At 50.3% G+C, this 17389-nt stretch overlaps 1 protein-coding gene across 1 annotated transcript in view; it reads left to right on the forward strand.

Annotated features, from left to right (window-relative positions):
- Positions 1-160: 160 nt before the first annotated feature.
- ST8SIA5 (ST8 alpha-N-acetyl-neuraminide alpha-2,8-sialyltransferase 5) overlaps positions 161-17389 on the forward strand; it is a 53616-nt gene continuing 36387 nt past the window's right edge. The window contains exons 1-3 of the mRNA XM_077777648.1: positions 161-184; positions 288-431; positions 632-834. Coding sequence (XP_077633774.1) covers positions 161-184; positions 288-431; positions 632-834 — 371 coding nt within the window. The remainder of the gene's footprint in view (positions 185-287; positions 432-631; positions 835-17389) is intronic.

Consider the following 17389-nt stretch of genomic DNA (forward strand, 5'->3'; position numbering starts at 1 on the left):
AGAGGCACGACTTTGGTATTGCATTTCAGTGTTTATTTTCCCTGGCGTGCACTCTAAAGCACAAACCTTTCCAGACTTACTGACTTACTAAAGCTTTTGGGGGCCGTGGTACCCTAAGGCGGCTGGCTGCCCGACCTAGGATTTACAAGCGGTTCTAAGGATGAGACAAGGTCCCAGTGTCTTGGTGACAACAAGGTCTTTGACGAACAGCCGCGGGCTGCAGCTGGGGAGAGGGAGGAGGCCTGCGGCCGGCCGGGATATAGAGCCTCTGAATTTTCTCCCGGCAGGAGTTGGGTGCCCGGAGCGCAGGCGGCCGCCCCGCAGGCCATCAGCATGCAGGAGCCGCGCACGCCGTCCTTGAAGGGCTGCCCGCTGACCTTGCTCCGCTCTCTCCAGAGAAATCTCCCGAGCGCAAGGACGCGGCCACCGCGGTGACTCAGTGCCCTGCGCGCCGCAAGCAAAATGCGCCCCTCCAGCACGCCCAGCTCCGCAGCGGCTTCCCCTTCCTGCCCCCTTTTTTAATTCCACGATTCCAACCCGGCGTGTTCCGCTCCACCCCTCCCCCTCTCCGCCGCCCTCCCATCATTCGCCAGACTGTCCGGGTGTTTTGCCCCCCACCTCCCATCTGCAGAACCGAAGGCCAACCTGCGCGCTCCCTCGCTGCGGGCCGGGAGTGAGACGTGGCCGGCCCCGGCAGGGCGCCGCGCCGGGGCNCGACCCCTCGGCGAACCGGGATTTGCTGGGGAACCGAACTTTACTCTTCATCTTCATCTGCGCCTTCGCCTTGGTGACCTTGCTGCAACAGATCTTGTATGGCAGGAACTACATCAAGCGGTAAGAAAGTCTCAGCACGGGCAGGGGAGAGCACGGAGCCCGCGGGCGAGCCCCCGCGTGGCGGCCGCAGGGTCGGCCCAGTTGAGCGACCGTGGGTCTGCACTTGGCTTGGAGCACTGCCGCGTTTTGGGGTCTTGGCTCGCCGAAGCGCATCTCTCCGCCCAGCGGGGGGAGAGCGCCTGCCCAGAGTGGGCCAGAGGGGTGCGACAACTTTGTTCTCTTGTGAGAATGGGGGACAGGTTGGAATTCCGAGCCGCTGGGCTGACGATAAATCCATCTGAATGCCCCCGAGGAGCCACGGGGTCAAATCGGAGTCGTCCACATCCACAGTGCCGTGGCCATTTGGTTAGAGGAGAGGCTCCGGGGAGTGGACGGCTCAAAACCGAATAGGATTACCCCATGAGTCCTGAACTTTTGTGAAGGCTCTGGGAAGAAAGCATTCCCCCTCCCCCTCCCCTTCCCCCAGGAGCGCAGGGTTAGGTGGGGAGTGATAGGTGGGCCGGCGTGGTGCGGCAGGGACAGGGAACTTGAATAACCCAGTAACCACTGGATGTGTGAAACTCACAACATGATCCCTTCTGAAACAGATGGTTCTTTCTCAACCTTACGCAGAAGGTCAGAGCTGCCGCAGAAGTCAGCTCTCGCCTCGTTGGGCTCTCTCCCCACCCCACCCCGTCCACGCGGGAGCTCCCGTTCAGAGAAGGAGCAGTGGGAGGTGGTACAGCCTCGGTCGCTGTATGCGCGATATGCCGGGCCCTTTCCTTCTGCCGGCCGAGGGGAGACGCTTCGGGTTACTCTAACTGGTTTCAGAGCTCGGGGAGAGCGCTGACCCTAGGATACTCCCACATCAGAGCCTCTTTTGGAAGTAGCCTACCTCTCCCTTGGGCTGCAGGGCTTTTCTTTGCTGCCGGTGCCTCCCCACGCTCGCTGCCCCTCCCCCCAGGCCGATGGAAAACAAGATGCCGCTCCAGCTGCACACACATCTTGTCTCCTCCAAACTTCCAGATAATAAAAACGGTTGTTCTCTTTTCATCGTTTGGGTTCCACATCAGTCATTTGTGCCTCTAGTTTGTGCCCCTAGTTTAGGTGACGGTGGCTGCTGGGTCTCCCGCTTTCTGGAAGGAAAGCCAAGCAATTAGGCTGTTTCGCCTTCCTCATCCCAGAGCTGGGGAGTATGAAGTCCCTTGTCCGGGACATTTGTGGACATTTGGTCGCTGCTTCTGACCCCCCCAGACGGCACTGTTGTGTGGCTGAAGACAGCCGATGAGCTTTGCATGCTGGTGGGGGCTTTGGAGGACAGTTTCAGAGCCTGCTGGCGTGCCTGGGTTTGCCCAGTAGTCTTCTGGCTACTGCTGTCGGTCCAAGATAACCCTATACGAGGGCTGCTGGGCCCCGAATGGCCTCCACCTGCTGCACTTGCTCCTCAGCGGGGTGGCTCTGGGCTCCTGCACCCTGCGGGCACCTGCCGAGTGCCACTGAGGCTGCTGGGGTCCCTGCTGTCTTGTCAACAGTGGGAAAGCCCCAGCAGCCATTGGAAATGCCAGCCCAGCTCCTCACTGCTTGCCCTGGCAAGCCCTCCCGGTGTCCGGGGGAGGTGCTAGCTGCCCCCAGTCCCGCCGTCCTGCCTCCCACTCCCCCCTTGCACAGAGATCCCGACTCCCTACATCTCAGATGCCACCTCCCAGGCTGCACTCCAGAGACTTGGACTCATCCAGTCAAGCAAACAGTACCTGCATGCACCTGGTCCTGGAAGGATGCAAGGATGCTGTGGGGGTCGGTGGAGAGGATTGTGCTGTCCTGACGTTCAGGGGGCTCGAGAGCTATTTGGGGAAACAAAAGGACCACAGATGAGATACATAAGTACTAAACGTTGATTAAATTGCCTGAGGAAGGAAGTACTAGTGGGCTGGAGTAGTTAGGGAAGACTGCCTGGAGGAGGGAGAACCTAAGCGGGCCCTTGAAGGAAGGATAAGATTTGGGGTTTTTTTGTTTTTTTCCGAGGGGAAAGTACACATCCAGAACTGAAGGGGGTGCGGGCAAAGGTGCAGAGGTGTGGCACCACACCCTTCTACATCTCCCATGCCTGGACTACCCACTCACCTGTTCACTTTCTTGTTCCCTACACACCTGATGTGATGATTGGTCTGTGTCCTGTCCGGAAACACTCCACACTTGAGTGTCCCCCAGACAGAGTTCTTGGGACAGCCTCACGAGAATCACTTACGGGGCCACTGAAATGCAGATTCTTGGGCTCAGAATCTGACCTTCTGGGGATGGAGCCAGTACCTGCCCTTTTCACAAGCTCCCCAGATGATTAGTTCCAAGCTCTCCCTGCTGCTCTAGACCCACAGTTCTCTGGGCAGAAGAGCCTTCCTCCCGGGCAGTATCTGGGCACATTTTTGGTTGTCACCCAGGGAGAGAGTACTACTGGCATGTTAAGGGAGGGGCCAGGGACGCTGCTAAAGATCTGAGAGTGTGTCACCTGCCTCCCATAAGAAGGCATCTCCCAGTCCCACATGCCAGTGCTGAAGTGGAGAAACCCTGCTCTAGACGGAAAGCTCTGAGAGGCAGGGATTCACTCGGTTCTGTTCCCACCTGCACCCTGAGCACCAAATATGGTGCCTGGTACGTGGTAAGCTCTCAATAAATATTGGATGATGGAGAAATGATTGAAAGTGGTGTGTGTGCGCCCAGGGTAATTGGAAGACACAGTGGAGAAATGGGTCCCGCTGGTATAAGGGGGACTGTGGACAGGGAGGCCCAGATGTAATGTTGGGCGAGAAGCTTCGGGAAGGTGCTTTGTGGATTGGGAAGGACAGTTTGGACTTGGTTCATTCAGTCTTAGGGAGTCACAGGTGGTCTTTGAGGAGTGTAGTGATATGATAAAAGCCACGAGGAAGGAAGGTTCTCAGGGCTTGGTAAGGAGAGGTCAGTGATGGGGAGAGGCTGGGAGGCTATTGTCACAACCTGGTCAAAAGTGAGAAGCTGGTGCGAGGGCAGATCCACTTTAGACCTTGGGGGGTCCTGCAGGCTGATATTCTCTGCATCTGCACTGAGCCAGGTTGGTGCCGTATTCAGCAAAGCCTCCATTGTTTACCACCTCACGAAGAGCTCATGGGCACAAAGATGTCAGATGGTTTCAGTGAGAGTTAGGGACAGATTTCATTAGACGGGAGTGGGGGGTGGGAGTCGATATGTGCTCTTTCTTTAGACCCCTGGCCTCTCTGTGTGCTGTGCACTGGTCACTTCTGGGAGTCCCCAGTCAGGACCCTGGGGACCCATCTTGCAAACACCTATGGTGGTCAGGAGGGGAGAAGGTGGGCAGTGCAGATGGCTCAGGGGGCATAGGTCTCTAAGGAGGAAGCACAGATTCTGTGGATTGGGAAGAACGAACATGAGACAAAACTGTGAAGTTTGTCCTCGATGTTCTTGGCTTCCTCATATCTGTTCTTGGTTGAACAAACGCTTAATGAAGAGTTGCTGTGTGCTGAACACTACACTAAATTCTGAGGACAGTGTGTGCAAGACGGACACAACCCAGCGGCTCTGGAGAGCCTGCGGTCCATTGGGAAGACAGGCAGGCGCATAATACATACATAAGCCAAACTGGAGGTGTGAGCAAAGGTCTCCAGAAATGAGTAGGGAGCCATTAGCATGCTTTCAAGGTACATGGAGGCATATGAAGGAAGTCTTAAAGAACGCGGAATGACTGTAGGCATAGGGGGAGGTGAAAACAAGGGAGACGGAGCCCAGCTTGAATAAGGACAGCGAAGTGCAGAGGAGAACAAAGTAATTCTGCACAACTAGAATATCACAGCTGTACAGCTGGGGGGCAAGGTGAGGCAGGCAGGGCTTGATGACGGAGACTCAAGTAGGAGATGTGTGAGAAGAAGCATGTCTGGAGGAAGGACGGTAACAGATCTGAGTCTGGATCTGTTCAGACACTGCAAGGAGATCCACCTAGAGCGATCCCGCAGCTCCTTGGGGATGAGCTCCGGAGCTGTGGGGAGAAGAGCCGGGCTAACAGTGGCGATGGTGTAGTCGTCATCAAAATCAGCATTTTCCCACCCTTTATCATTGTTATCCACAGTAAGAAATACGCCAGGGATCTCAAACACGCTGACATGCACATCCATCAGAAACAAACATTTTGTGAAACAGTATTTGGCCTTATTATAAGAAATATGCTTTGGGGCACCTGGGTGGCTCAATTGGTTGAGCGTCCAACCTCGGGTCAGGTCATAATCTGACAGTAAGTTCAAGCCCCACCTCGGGTCTCGCTGCTGTCAGCACAGAGCCTGTTTCAGGTCCTCTGTCTCCCTCTCTCTGCTCTTCCTCCACTTGTGCTCTCTCTCTCTCTCTCAAAAACAAGCAAACATTAAAAAGAAAAGAAAAGAAAAGATGGGACACCTGGGTGGCTGGCTCAGTCGATTAAATGTCCAACTTCTGCTCAGGTCATGATCTCATGGTTCGTGGGTTCAAGCCCCATGTTGGGCTCTGTGCTAACAGCTTAGAGCGTGGAGCCTGCTTTGGATTCTGTGTCTCCCTTTCTCTCTGCCCCTCCCCAGCTCATGTTCTGTCTGTCTGTCTCTCTCTCTCAAAAATAAACATTTAAAAAATTTTAAAAAGAAAAGAAATATGCCTTAGTATTTTTTATTCCACTTCATTTAAAAAAATAAATCCAGCCTTAAAAAGGAAGGGAAATCTGATACATGTTACAGCATGGAGGAGTCTTGAAGACATTATGCTAAAATAACCAGGCACAAAATGACAAATATTGTATGTTCCCACTACATGAGGCACCTAGAGCAGTCAATTCATAGACGCAGAGAGCAGAATGGTGGTTGCTAGAAGCTGGAGGTAGGGTGGGAGTTAGTGTCTAATGGGTACAGAGTTTCAGTTTAGGAAGATGAAAAAGTTTTGGAGATGGATGGTTACACAACAGATTGGGTATACTTAATGTCTCTCAAATGTAGACTTAAAAATGGCTAAAATGCTAAATTTCTGTTATGTATATTTTACCACAATGCAAAAGTTTAGAAAAATTCTAGGGGTTTACCACCCAAAGAATTTCATAACCTGTTGGTTTGAAACCCTTAGAAAAACACTGGTCCCTGTGATGGAGTTGGATGGAGTCACCCAGGAGAGAGCAGAATGAAAGGTGATGAAGGTCAGGGCACAGAGGGGAGCCTTGAGGAAAGCCTGCACCTAAGGGTCTGGAGAGGAGAGCTGGTTCTGGAAACTGAGGCTGCATAGAGCAAGGGGACCAGGTAGTAAGGAGACCAAGAAATAATGGTGCCAGGCAGGGAGCAGTCACCTGTGACACACGCAGCAGAGGGGTCAGGGAGGATACGGCCACTTGGATTTGGATCCTTTGGATTTGGCTCCATAGGCAAGGGCAGTGAAGGGAAGGATGGGTCAAACAAAAGGATTTTCTAGAATCAAGGGCATGGAAATTGTACCCTCTTTCTTTAAGGGGTACACTGCCTCCATGCCCCTTTGTTAGTGCTAAAATCTTCACATAAACATCTCCTAGGGTGCTGGGGACTTCCAGGACTTACACATTAACAGAGAGGCAGGGAAAGGGCAATAGTTGTCTTGTTGTTACTTAATTTTTAGGTAGAAAGGTCATTGTAGATTTTTTGTTTTTACAATCTGGTCTCAACCTGCCTTTTTAAAAATTTTACTTTTATTTTTTTAATCTTTATTTTTTTAAGGTTTATGTATTTTGAGAAAGAGAGAGAGAGAGAGGACAAGTAAGGGAGGGCGAGGCAGAGAGAAAGGGAGGAAGGCAGAGAGAAAGGGAGAGAGAGAATCTGCTGACAATGCAGAGCCTGTCTTCAGATTTGATCCCACGAACCCTGAGATCATGACCTGGACTGAAATCAAAAGTCAGACCCTTAACTGACTGAGCCACCCAGGTGCCTCGTCAAAACATAATTTAAAAAATTATATTTTCTAAGCATTTGTAGCTAGTAAATAGAAATAAATTTGATTTTATTTTTGGATACTGATTTTATAATCAGCAACCTGGATAAGGTATACATAATGATAGTAATTTATCTATAGAGTCTTCTGGGATTTCTACATAGACATTTTCTTCTCTTATCCCAACCCTATATCTTAATTAATTTTCTTATCTTATTGAGTTGGCTTTGATGTTCAATAAAAATGCCATAGTGAATATCCTGGCCTTAATCCTTAATTTTTTTTCACTTTTTAAACTTTCTTTTTAAATAGCTTTACCGAAATATAATTTGCCCACTTAAAGTGTACAGTTGAATGACTTGGGGTATATTCACGCCACAATCAATTTTAGGATATTTTCATCACCCCAAAAAGAAACCCAGGACTCCTTAACCATCAACCCCCAGTAAGCTCGTCTCTCCCAGCTGGAGGGATATATACATACTCTAGGGTATTTCCTGTCTCTGTAGGTGTGTCTGTTGTGGGCATTTCACACAAATGGCATCACATGATATGTTTCCAATATGACTGTCATCTTTCATTAAGCATAGTGGTTTCAAAGGGCATCCATGTTATAATCTGTGTCAGTGCTTCATTTCTTTTTATTGATAAATAGTATTGCATTTATAAATAGACCACATTTTGTCCATTCTTCAGTGGTAGAAATTCGATTCTTGTTTTCGTGATTATGAATAATACCGTGATGAGCATTTGTGTTCATTTCCATTTCTCTTGGCTATAAACCTTCAGGTGGAGTTGCTGGGTCACATGCTAACTCTGTGTTTTGCCATTTGAGGAATTGCCAGACTCTTTTCCAAAGTGGCTACACCATTTTATACTCCCTCCACGCAGTGCATGAGTGTTCCATTTTTTCCACACTTTTTAAAACACTCATTATTGTCTATCCTTTTGGCCATAGCCATCTTAGTGGGTTTGACGTGGTATTTCATTGTGGGTTTGATTTCGCATTTCCTTGATGACTAATGATGTGGAACATACTTTCATGTACTTATTGGCCATTTGTATATTTTCTTTGGAGAAATGTCTGTTGAGAGCCTTTGCCCATTTTTGAATTGGATGATTGGTCTTTTTATGATTGTGAGAGTTCTTTATAGATTCTAAATATAAATCCCTTATCCATTATATAATTTCTGAAACATTTCTCTTATTCTAGGGGCTGTCTTTTAACTTCCTTTAAGCATGAAAGTTTTTAATTCTGGTGGATTCTAATTCATATATATGTATTTTGCTGTTGGTCTCTTGTGCTTTATACCATGTCTAAGAAGTCACTGCCCATGTCCACGGACCAGCGTCACCAAGATTTATCCTTGTGTTTTCTTTACTCCTGTGTGTTTCTGAGTTTTATAATTTTAGCTCTTATGTTGAGGTCTTTGCTCCACTTGAGTTGATTTTTGTTTATGGTGTGATTAAACCTAACCTTAAGGGGAAGGATAGTACAAGTTTCTCCCTGAGTAATCTGCCTAGATTTTTGTTTTTTGCTTTGCGTTTTTTATAGATACACTCTAAGAGATTAAGACAACTCCGTTGTAGAGTACGCTAACACATTTTCCTTACTTGTTTTATTGTGTTTAGATATTCATTTTATCAGATGATTTTTCTACCTTTGTTGGGTGATATATAGGTGTTTTTTTGGCTTTAATCTTTCGATGTGATAAATTACATTAATAGATGTTAAACGTATAATCTTGTAGAGTATTATTTATTTTCTATGATGTGAGATTTTGTCGAGTAAAATTTTTATTTAAGGTATTGTATCTTATGTTATTGAATGATATTAGCATGTAATTTTGGTTTATAATGTTGCCTTTGTCTTGTCTTAAAACCAGTCTTGTAAAAGGAGTTGGGAATATTCCCTCTTTATTCTGAGGAATGATTTATGCCGGTCTGAGATCATCTATTCTTTGAAAGCTTGGTAGAACTCGTGTGCCCAGCCATCCACACCTAATATTTTCATTATGGGAAGACTGTAAGTTACTAATTCCATTTCTTTAATGGTTAAAGATGATTTAGGTTTTCTATTTTTTCCATCACACAGGAGCAGAGGTTGGGTCTACTTGGTCCTGCCTTTCGTGGAGAAAACTCCCCTATATACTCTCTTCCCTCCAGCCTTGCTCTCTCCTGTGTCGGGAGGGTGCAGATCTGGGCTGTCTGCATGTGGCTGATGCAGGCCTGAGACCTGAGGATATGAAAGTGGGTCAAGGAAAAGCACAGCCTGACTCCACGCTGTATCTGAAGTGTGTATTTCAAGGCTCTCCTCGAGGAGCCAACCCTCCTTCTGATCGGCTGCCCTGAGACCCAGGCACCGCCCAGGAGATGGGACCGCAGGGGCTGGAGGGTCTATCCAGGGGCTGGTTCTGGAGGGGGAGGGTGCCTAGTGGGGACCTGATGGAGATGGACAGTCCCCCAGAGAAGAGAAGGGATGCTGAGCTGACTGCCACCAGGGTGTGTACTGTGCCCACAGAATGACCTTATCGTTTTGCTGGTCAGAGCAAGATTGTGTTGAGCACCTGCTGCAGGGCTGGGACTAGGGAGAGGCAAGCCAGGCACCCAGGGGACAGAACTCATGGAGGCCCTGTCTTAGGGGTCCACCCTGCACTCGCCCGAGCCTGCGATAAGGGGTCGCCTGCAATTTTGCGCCCCGGGAGCCCTGCTTGCCTCACTCCAGTCCCGCCCCTGACCTGCTGTGTGCCCATTCCACACCTGGTTGGGGGTGCCAGCTGCCTGTCCCTTCCCCAGGTGTCCCCCAGAGGCACAGTGCTGTTCCCTCACACTTTGCCCTACCCCTTTCTCTGTCCAGTTCTGTCCTTTTTGACATCTGTAGTTTTCAGGGAAATTTTACCTCTTAGAGGACTTAGCATCTCTTCTTTGACTCATCCAGGCCCACTCACTTCTCATCTAAGACCCTCTCATCCAAAACATCTCTAGTTTGGCTCTTAACCCTATGTGTAAGGCTCCCCGCCCCTTCCCCACCACACACAGGTGAAGGATTCATCAGCTAATGATATTATTAACATTACTTAACGGTTCATGAGCCAGGCTCTGACCTAAGGAGATAATCCTAAGTGAGGATTATTTCATTTAATTCTTACAACAGTCCTGTTAAACAGAGACAGTTATCCTCATTTAATACTCAGAGAGGGTGAGTAACTTGTATAAGGTCACAAAGCTTGTAAGACCCTTAAAAGAGGTGGTTAAAATTTTTTTAATGTTTATTTATTTTTGAGAGAGAGAGAGACAGAGTGTGAGCAGGGGAGGGGCAGAGAGAGAGGGAGACAGAATCTGAAGCAGGCTCCAGGCTCTGAGCTGTCAGCACAGACCCTGACATGGGGCTCAAACTCATGAACTGTGAGATCATGACCTGAGCCAAAATCAGATGCTTAACTGACTGAGCCCCCCAGGCGCCCCTTAAAGAGATGTTTTACCCATCTCTGAATTCCCAGGACCCAGCACAGTGCCTGACATTGATTGTTCAACGAATGGATACATACAAAGGGAACCTCTAAACTTTTCCTAAAAACAAACATCAACTAAATGTGCACTGGGCTTTGAGCCAGGGGAGGAGGGGATGTTACTGAAGAATTATTAGATATGATGCATGTTCTTAAGAAACTTACAGCGCATTGAAAGAGACAAACATGAAGAATATGTGAAACTATAAATCTGTAATTGTGTGGCATAGGTGACACATTTCGTAGGTTTCAAAGGCGAGAGCAATGGGGATGGTGAGTAGCCGGGTGGGACCTGATGTGGGCTTTGGAGAGCCAGTGAGCTTCGGGGCGGGGGGGGCGTGATTCTGGGGGACAAGCTGGGGTGTTGAGGCTGTAGGAGCAGGTGATGGAAGCCACTGAAGGCTTTTGAATTTCTTTTATTTCCTGGTGCTCTGGGAGCCGGAGGACCTCCCTGGGCTCAGCTAAATACTCTGCAGTGAGTGGATGGCCAAGGGGCTGTTCTCTCCCAGTGCCCATGAGGTGGGCCCACCCTTCTAGACAGAGGCTTGGTCCAGGCTTTGCCAATCCTGTTTGCAAGCGGCCCACGGGTCCCGCAGAGCCCCTGGATTGTGGGGGATGGAGACGTGGCTGGTAAGCCAGGAGATATGTGCGGGACACCGCGCATTGAGGGTGCCAAGGTTTTCGGGGGAATAAAATGCATCTGTGCTCACTCCAGCCCGAGAGTGTATGCAATTTGTGCTGCTTCTGTTGAGTCTCTGAGCAAAGGAGCCTAAGCCTCCCCCTCTACTCCCCCAGCTCACCTGCTCTCCATTCTTCCCCAGCCCATCAGGCTGAGGATCAGAGCTTCCGGGATCACTGCTGCTATTTCTCCACAGATAAACCACGCACTCCCAAAAGAAGGCTTAAAGGAGGTGGGACTCCCCCAGTGTTTTCTCTTTCTTCCATGTCAGGCTGGGTTGCTCTCCTGACACAGGTTCATTACTCTGGGTCATCTTCCCGCTACCAGTGCTTGTAGAGCTGATGTTCCCATACCTGTGGCCCCCGCCCAGTGCCCTCCAGCTAGTGGGGGCGCCATTCTGCACGTCCAGTCTCACTCGGCCTCCCCTTGGTTTAGGTTAATTGCTTGCTTTCTTGCTTCATTCATTTGTTCATTCGTTCGTTCGTTGACTTGTTCATTCATTAGTTGTTCATTCATTCAGCAAGCATAACTTCCATGCCCTTTCTGTACCAGAACTTTGGTATCCAATATAATAGCCACTAGCCATATGTGACTATGCGACACTGGAAAGGAAACAAGTCTAAGCTAAGATGTGCTGTGTGTAAGTATAAAATACACACTAGATTTCAAAGACACAATATGAAAAAATATGTAACATATCCCATTAATTTTTAAATTGATTATATGTTGAAATGATAATATTTTGGATATATTAGGTTGAATGAAAATATATTATTAAAATTAATTTTACAGTTTTTTTTTCTTCTCAGAAACTTTTTATTTTGAAACTGTAGACTCATGCAGTTGTAAATAATAATCCGGAGAGAACCTGTATACCTTACTCCTGTTTCTCCAGATGGTAACATCTTGCAAAATGATAGGACAATATCACAACAAGGAAGTTAACATTGATACAATCCATCAGCCTTATTCAGACTTTACCGGTTTTACACAGCACTCATTTGTGTGTGTGTCTGTAGTCGGTTCTATGGAATTTTATTAGGTGTTTTTATTTTTTTATAATGTGGCTACCAGAACATTCTGGATTGTGAATATGGCTCCTGGTGTATTTCTGTTGGATTGTACCGCTCGAGTCTCTTGTTGCCAAGATGTATGAAACAGGTTTCCTCTCAAGGAGCTCGTAGGGGGAGAAGGACCACGTACTCATGAAAAGTTTACAAACTCTGTTACGTACTAAGGACCAAGTGGACTTGGATTCCAGGACAGAGAGACTCCTGTGGCCTCAGTCCATGTGGAAACCTGTGTCTTCAATAGATAAATGAGGCTACTGGTTTGAAACAGGGCGGGGGCTCTAGTCCTGCCCACCTGGCTCCCTCTTCCTCACCCCCACCCTCTGCCACGTCCCCTCCCTCCTCTGTAGCGTCTCAGAGGGTACCCCAGTGCTCCACAGAGTCAAGTTTGGGAATCACTGGACAAGGCTGAAGATTTGAGGGGAGTCCTGAAGAAAGAGTAAGGTCTTGCCCTAGAGGATTAGAGAGGCAACCCCAGTGTATTGGTCTGATGGAGCTGCTGTAACAAAGTACCACAAACTGGGTGGCTTCAATGGAAAGTTCTAGAAGCCAGAAGTTGAAGATGAAGGTGTCAGCAGGGTTGGCTCCTTCTGAAAGCTGTAAGGGGGAATCTGTTCCATGCCTGTCCCGTAGCGTCTGTGGGTTTGCCTGCCATCTTTGGCCTTCCTTGGCTTATAGAATCTCCCCCTTCATCTTCACCTGGTGTTCCCCACTGGGTACATGTCGCTGTCCAAATTTCCCTTTTTTATAAGGACACCAGTCCTATCAGATTAGGGGCCCATCCTACTCCAGTATGACCTCATCCTAATGTAACTAATACTGTCTACTATATCCAAGTAAGGTCACCTTCACCGGTAGTGGGGCTTAGGACTTCAACATGTGAATTTTGGACGGACAGGATGCAATCTGTAGCAGGAGCAAAGGCTGGTGCAGGAATGAATTGATTGGAGAAGTTCAGTTGGACAGGGGTCCCCAGGTTTGGGGGAAGAGTGTGAGCAGCTAACCCTGGAGACCCGTGCACACTCAGGACCTAGAACATGTCATCAGATGGAGAAGACAGATTAGTGGGAGCGCTTAAAGGAGAATGGTTGGACTAAATGCATGGATGAGTGAGGGGACCTCCCCCAATGTCTACACCCATCGCCTTCCAAGTAGGCAGGGGGTCCCCACTCTGCTCACCGTGGTGCGCCATTTGAGCCCTGAGTGCCAGAGGACAGCTGAAAGGCTGGGTGTGTGCACCCACAGCCCTCCCTCACCCCGTGCTCCACTTGCTGCAGCTCCTCTTGGAAGGAAGGTCTGGAACGCTGGCCCAGGGAACACAAGTGTTTGGATGTCAGCCTGAGGGGCCCAGGCTTCTCCGTGGTATGTAGGTTGGGGGTGGAAAGGTGGTCTCGGAACTGTGCCTGGAGCTTGTCTGGTTTCTCTCACTGGACCCCTCCCATGGCTGGGTGTCCCCATGTGCACCCTTCCCTGCCCCTGCCTCGCCCCTGCCCCAGCTCTGTCAGTGCTCGGATATCCCCGGACCCGGGCCCAGCAGCTCCTTAGCCAGAGGCCTCCGCAACGCCATGGATGGCTGTTGAATCCAGTAGGCTCTATCTGCTCCCTATGACCCTGGGTCCCAGGCCTGGGGACTCTCAAGGAGACCTCTGCAGTGCCTCAGGGGAGGACAGTCCCTCACCCTCCCCTCCTCCCCGGGAAGCTCCCATGACAACAGCTTTTCATTTGCCCCAAATGAAAGTCCCATAGGTGAACCCTGGGGACGAATCCGCTTCCCTTCCTCCCCGCCCCCCATGAGGTTCTTCTGGGGGGAATGTTACCACCCAACCCTTCTTGGAGAAATAGGGTGAGTCACTAGTGAGTCAGGAGTGGGGACAGGCGAGGGAGCACGTGGCACTGGCAGTTCTGCCCATTAATCCCACTGAAAAGGCTTCCCAGCTGGCAGGCATTTCCGCTCTGATCTGTGGGGAAGGTGCAGGCACCTTCTCGGAGAGCCCTTTTCTGCCCAGCTCCTTCTGTGGCCTCCTTCCTGGAGGACCCTCCGTGGGACCCCCTAGCGCTTGCAGACTCTTAATGGCCCTGCTGAGGTCATAGCTCCTCAGAAGATGACATGGGTCCCAACTCCCTCTTAGATGGTTTTGCGGGACCAGAAAGGTGTTGTTGTTGCTCTGAATGGGCGCCCCATCACCTGCCCCTGCCCTGGCCCACTCGGGGACACTCTGGGCAGCCCCAGGAGAAGCGTCACATCCCGCCTCGGGGCCCTCGCAGGCGTTGGTGTCTCCTGGACCATCCTTCCTCCGGATCCAGCTGCTGCCTCATCACCCACTTTCTGTCCTGCTCTGTGTCACCTTCTAGAGACACCCTGACCCCAAACTCCTTACCCTGTCACTGCCCTTTATTTATTCCACCACACTTTTCACCCTGCAAAACACTACACATTGTCACCTATTAGCGTATTGTCGTATCCGGCTCCCTCTGGTCGAGATCAGGGTCCCTGGGGCAGGGCTTTTGTTTTCACTTTGTTCATTGTTGAACCCTAGCCCCCAGCCTGGCAGGGCTGTTCCGTAAACATAGGATAATATACATGTTTGGAATCTATCTATGTATGTAATAAAATAAAAATAGCATGAAGACAGAGGAAAGGTCTCCTCAGTCAGCTGTGAGGTACAACACAAGCGATTTGCTGGTTAATAATGGAAAAGCGGTTATCCGTTTCATTTCACAAACTTGGTGTCAAAGAGTTCATTTCCTTTTTTTCTCCCCCCTTTAATTAAGCCTTATCTGGCGGCACCTGGAGGGCTCAGCTGCCTGAGCGTCCGACTTCAGCTCGGGTCATGATCTCCCCATTCGTGAGTTCGAGCTCCGCACTGGGCTCCCTGCGGTCAACACAGAGCCCGCTTCAGATCCTCTGTCCACCTCTCTCTGGCCCTTCCCCACTCACATTCCCTCTCTCAAAAATGAATAAACATTTATTTAAAAAAACAAAACCCACCTTATCCACCAGCTGATAGGAAACTGAGTCTGTCATCATTGAGGTGACTTCCTTTTACCTCCCACCCCCACCCCCAGGTTTGTGTGGAAGAAACAGTTGGGGGCTCCCTAGCCACCCCAGCCTTGGTCAGTCTGCTCACTGCTTTCTGGTGCCTCTTGGAGCCCCAGGTCCGGCTTCCCGGGGTGCCCCAAGTGGTGGCTTTCTGAGGCCCTGCTGTCTGTTTAGAGGGGGGCGTAGTGGGGGAAGCCCTGATCACCATAGCAGGACTTGAGGCGTCTTCTGCTCAGCCACCGCTCCTAGACCCGCGGGACCCCCTCCCCTCCTGGCGCCCAGCCCAGTTTCTTCGGGGGAGCCGGGAAGCTTTCAGCCCCCACCCACAACCCACATGGTCCTCAGAGGATAAAAAAGCCCAGCTCCCTTCTTGGAGCGGGGGAGGGAATAAATAATTCAATAGATTGTCCTCCCACGAAAGTTACACACCGATGTTTTCTGAATGACTTTCTTCTTTTACGATTTTTTTTCACGTAGAGCCAACTCAAGGTTACCCTTGCAATAATAGCAGGTCAGGCATTCTTTCTGCACGCTCCGTCAGTGGCCGAGTGGGCGGGAAGGGGGGCGTCAGAGGCTCTGGAAGGGCGCTCGCCTGGGCTTCCTGGTCGGGGGGTGCTGTTGCCTTGGTGAACTTCTGCACTGTGCACGAGACAAAAGGCCGAGGGGGCTGACCCAGCCCGCAGGACGGAAGACCCCAAGGTGTGCTGTGTGCGGCTGGCTCCGGGACGGGATCCAGAAGGTCGGTGGCGCAGGAACTAGACTGAGAGTCGGGACTCCCGATTTCCGGGTCTAGCTTTGCCACCAGCTGACTGAGGTGATTTCTCACACAGCGCCTCAGTTTCCTCAGCTGTGATGGGTGATGCACACTGTCTCCCTTAGTGGACAGGGGTTTCTGTGGGAAAGGGAGGGGTCCCCCAGCCTGCACCTAGCATACAACATGGCGTATTCGGTTTGCACAGTGTTTCCATTTTGAATTCATGGCTGGCACTTAAATATTGTGGCCACCTAGACTCCCAAGGAGGGGGCAGGGTGGGCATTGAGGTGACAGCTTAACTCTGTGCTACTCTGGCCCAGAGCTCTGGAGGCATCTGAGACAGCTCTCCTCACCAGAAAGATGGGAACAGAGAGTTCTGAAGATTTGCCTAAGGTCACCCGGCTCATTAGTGGCCGATGCAGGTTGACCAGACAGCAGCTCTGAAAACCATCACTGTCCTGTTCCTGTAGCTTAGAGGCTATTTATTTTAAGCGTTCTATTAAAATTTTTGTTTCTTCTTTCATTTATCTCTTTCCCCCCGAGTTTCCTCCTTTTTTTTTTTTTTTTACTGTTTGTTTTGTTCTCTGACTTTGAAGTTAAAGCTTTTCGCGCACTGCCTGTTCATATTTAAGGGCAAGCCAGTCTCCAGAAGGTTCATTGGAGCCCTGTGTGGGCATGCCCAGAAGGTGGGCATTGTCTTCGGATAGTGGTTCCCCTCTGGGAGGATTTTGCCCCCCACAGGGTGGACACTTGGCAGTGCTGGAGACAATTTTGATCATCCCCACATGAGGGTGGGGGTCAGGTGCTCCTGGAATCTAGAGGGCAGAGACTGGGGGTGCAGCTCGGCACCCCACACTGCGCAGGGCAGTCTCACAACACAGACTGACTCAGCCCCAAATGGCAGCAGCACCACGTTGAGAAGCCCTGTGCTGGGGCGATTGGGTGACGGGAGCCCGATTTCTCCATGCCCCCCCTCTTTTTGACCTGGTCTGGTGCCCTCCCCACCAGACCCACCTCCCCAAACCCACCCTGGCCACTGGTGAGGCAGGGTGTGGGCGGGTGGGTTTCAGATCAGTGTGTCGTGAATCCGCAGAACTCCTGTGGGTCAGGTCCCTGCAGCGCAGCCTCCTGACATCTTTGGGGCGAGCAGGCCGAGAGCCCGCAGCGTCCAGCTGCTCCCATGCAAATCTAGAACAGTCCTCGCCTTTCAGCCCCATTCTGCGCTCCTGCCTTCAGGGGCCCCGGACCCCCAGTTTAAGCGCCTTCTTGAGTTGTGCACAGGGAATAGATGTGCTCCTCATAAACAGTCGGGGCTTCACCTTCTCAGGTCTGAGGGAATTAGTTACCCATCTGCTTTTCATCTTCCACCGTGTTGTCACTGACCCCGTTTATCACGTCTCCATGCTCACGTCCTTATCTATTCCTTTGCTATCATTTCAGTCAGGGTTGGGGAGGCAGCAGAAATAACCAGGTGTGTGGACCAGGAGGTGTATCCTATGCACGGGAGAGCCGGATGTCATTAAAAGCTTTGCAGTGTTCCTTCCCCCCCCCCCCCCCCCCCGGGAAAAAAAAAAA

This window comes from Crocuta crocuta, unplaced genomic scaffold (assembly GCF_008692635.1).
Source record: "Crocuta crocuta isolate KB4526 unplaced genomic scaffold, BGI_CrCroc_1.0 scaffold36, whole genome shotgun sequence".
NCBI classification, from domain to species: domain Eukaryota; kingdom Metazoa; phylum Chordata; class Mammalia; order Carnivora; family Hyaenidae; genus Crocuta; species Crocuta crocuta.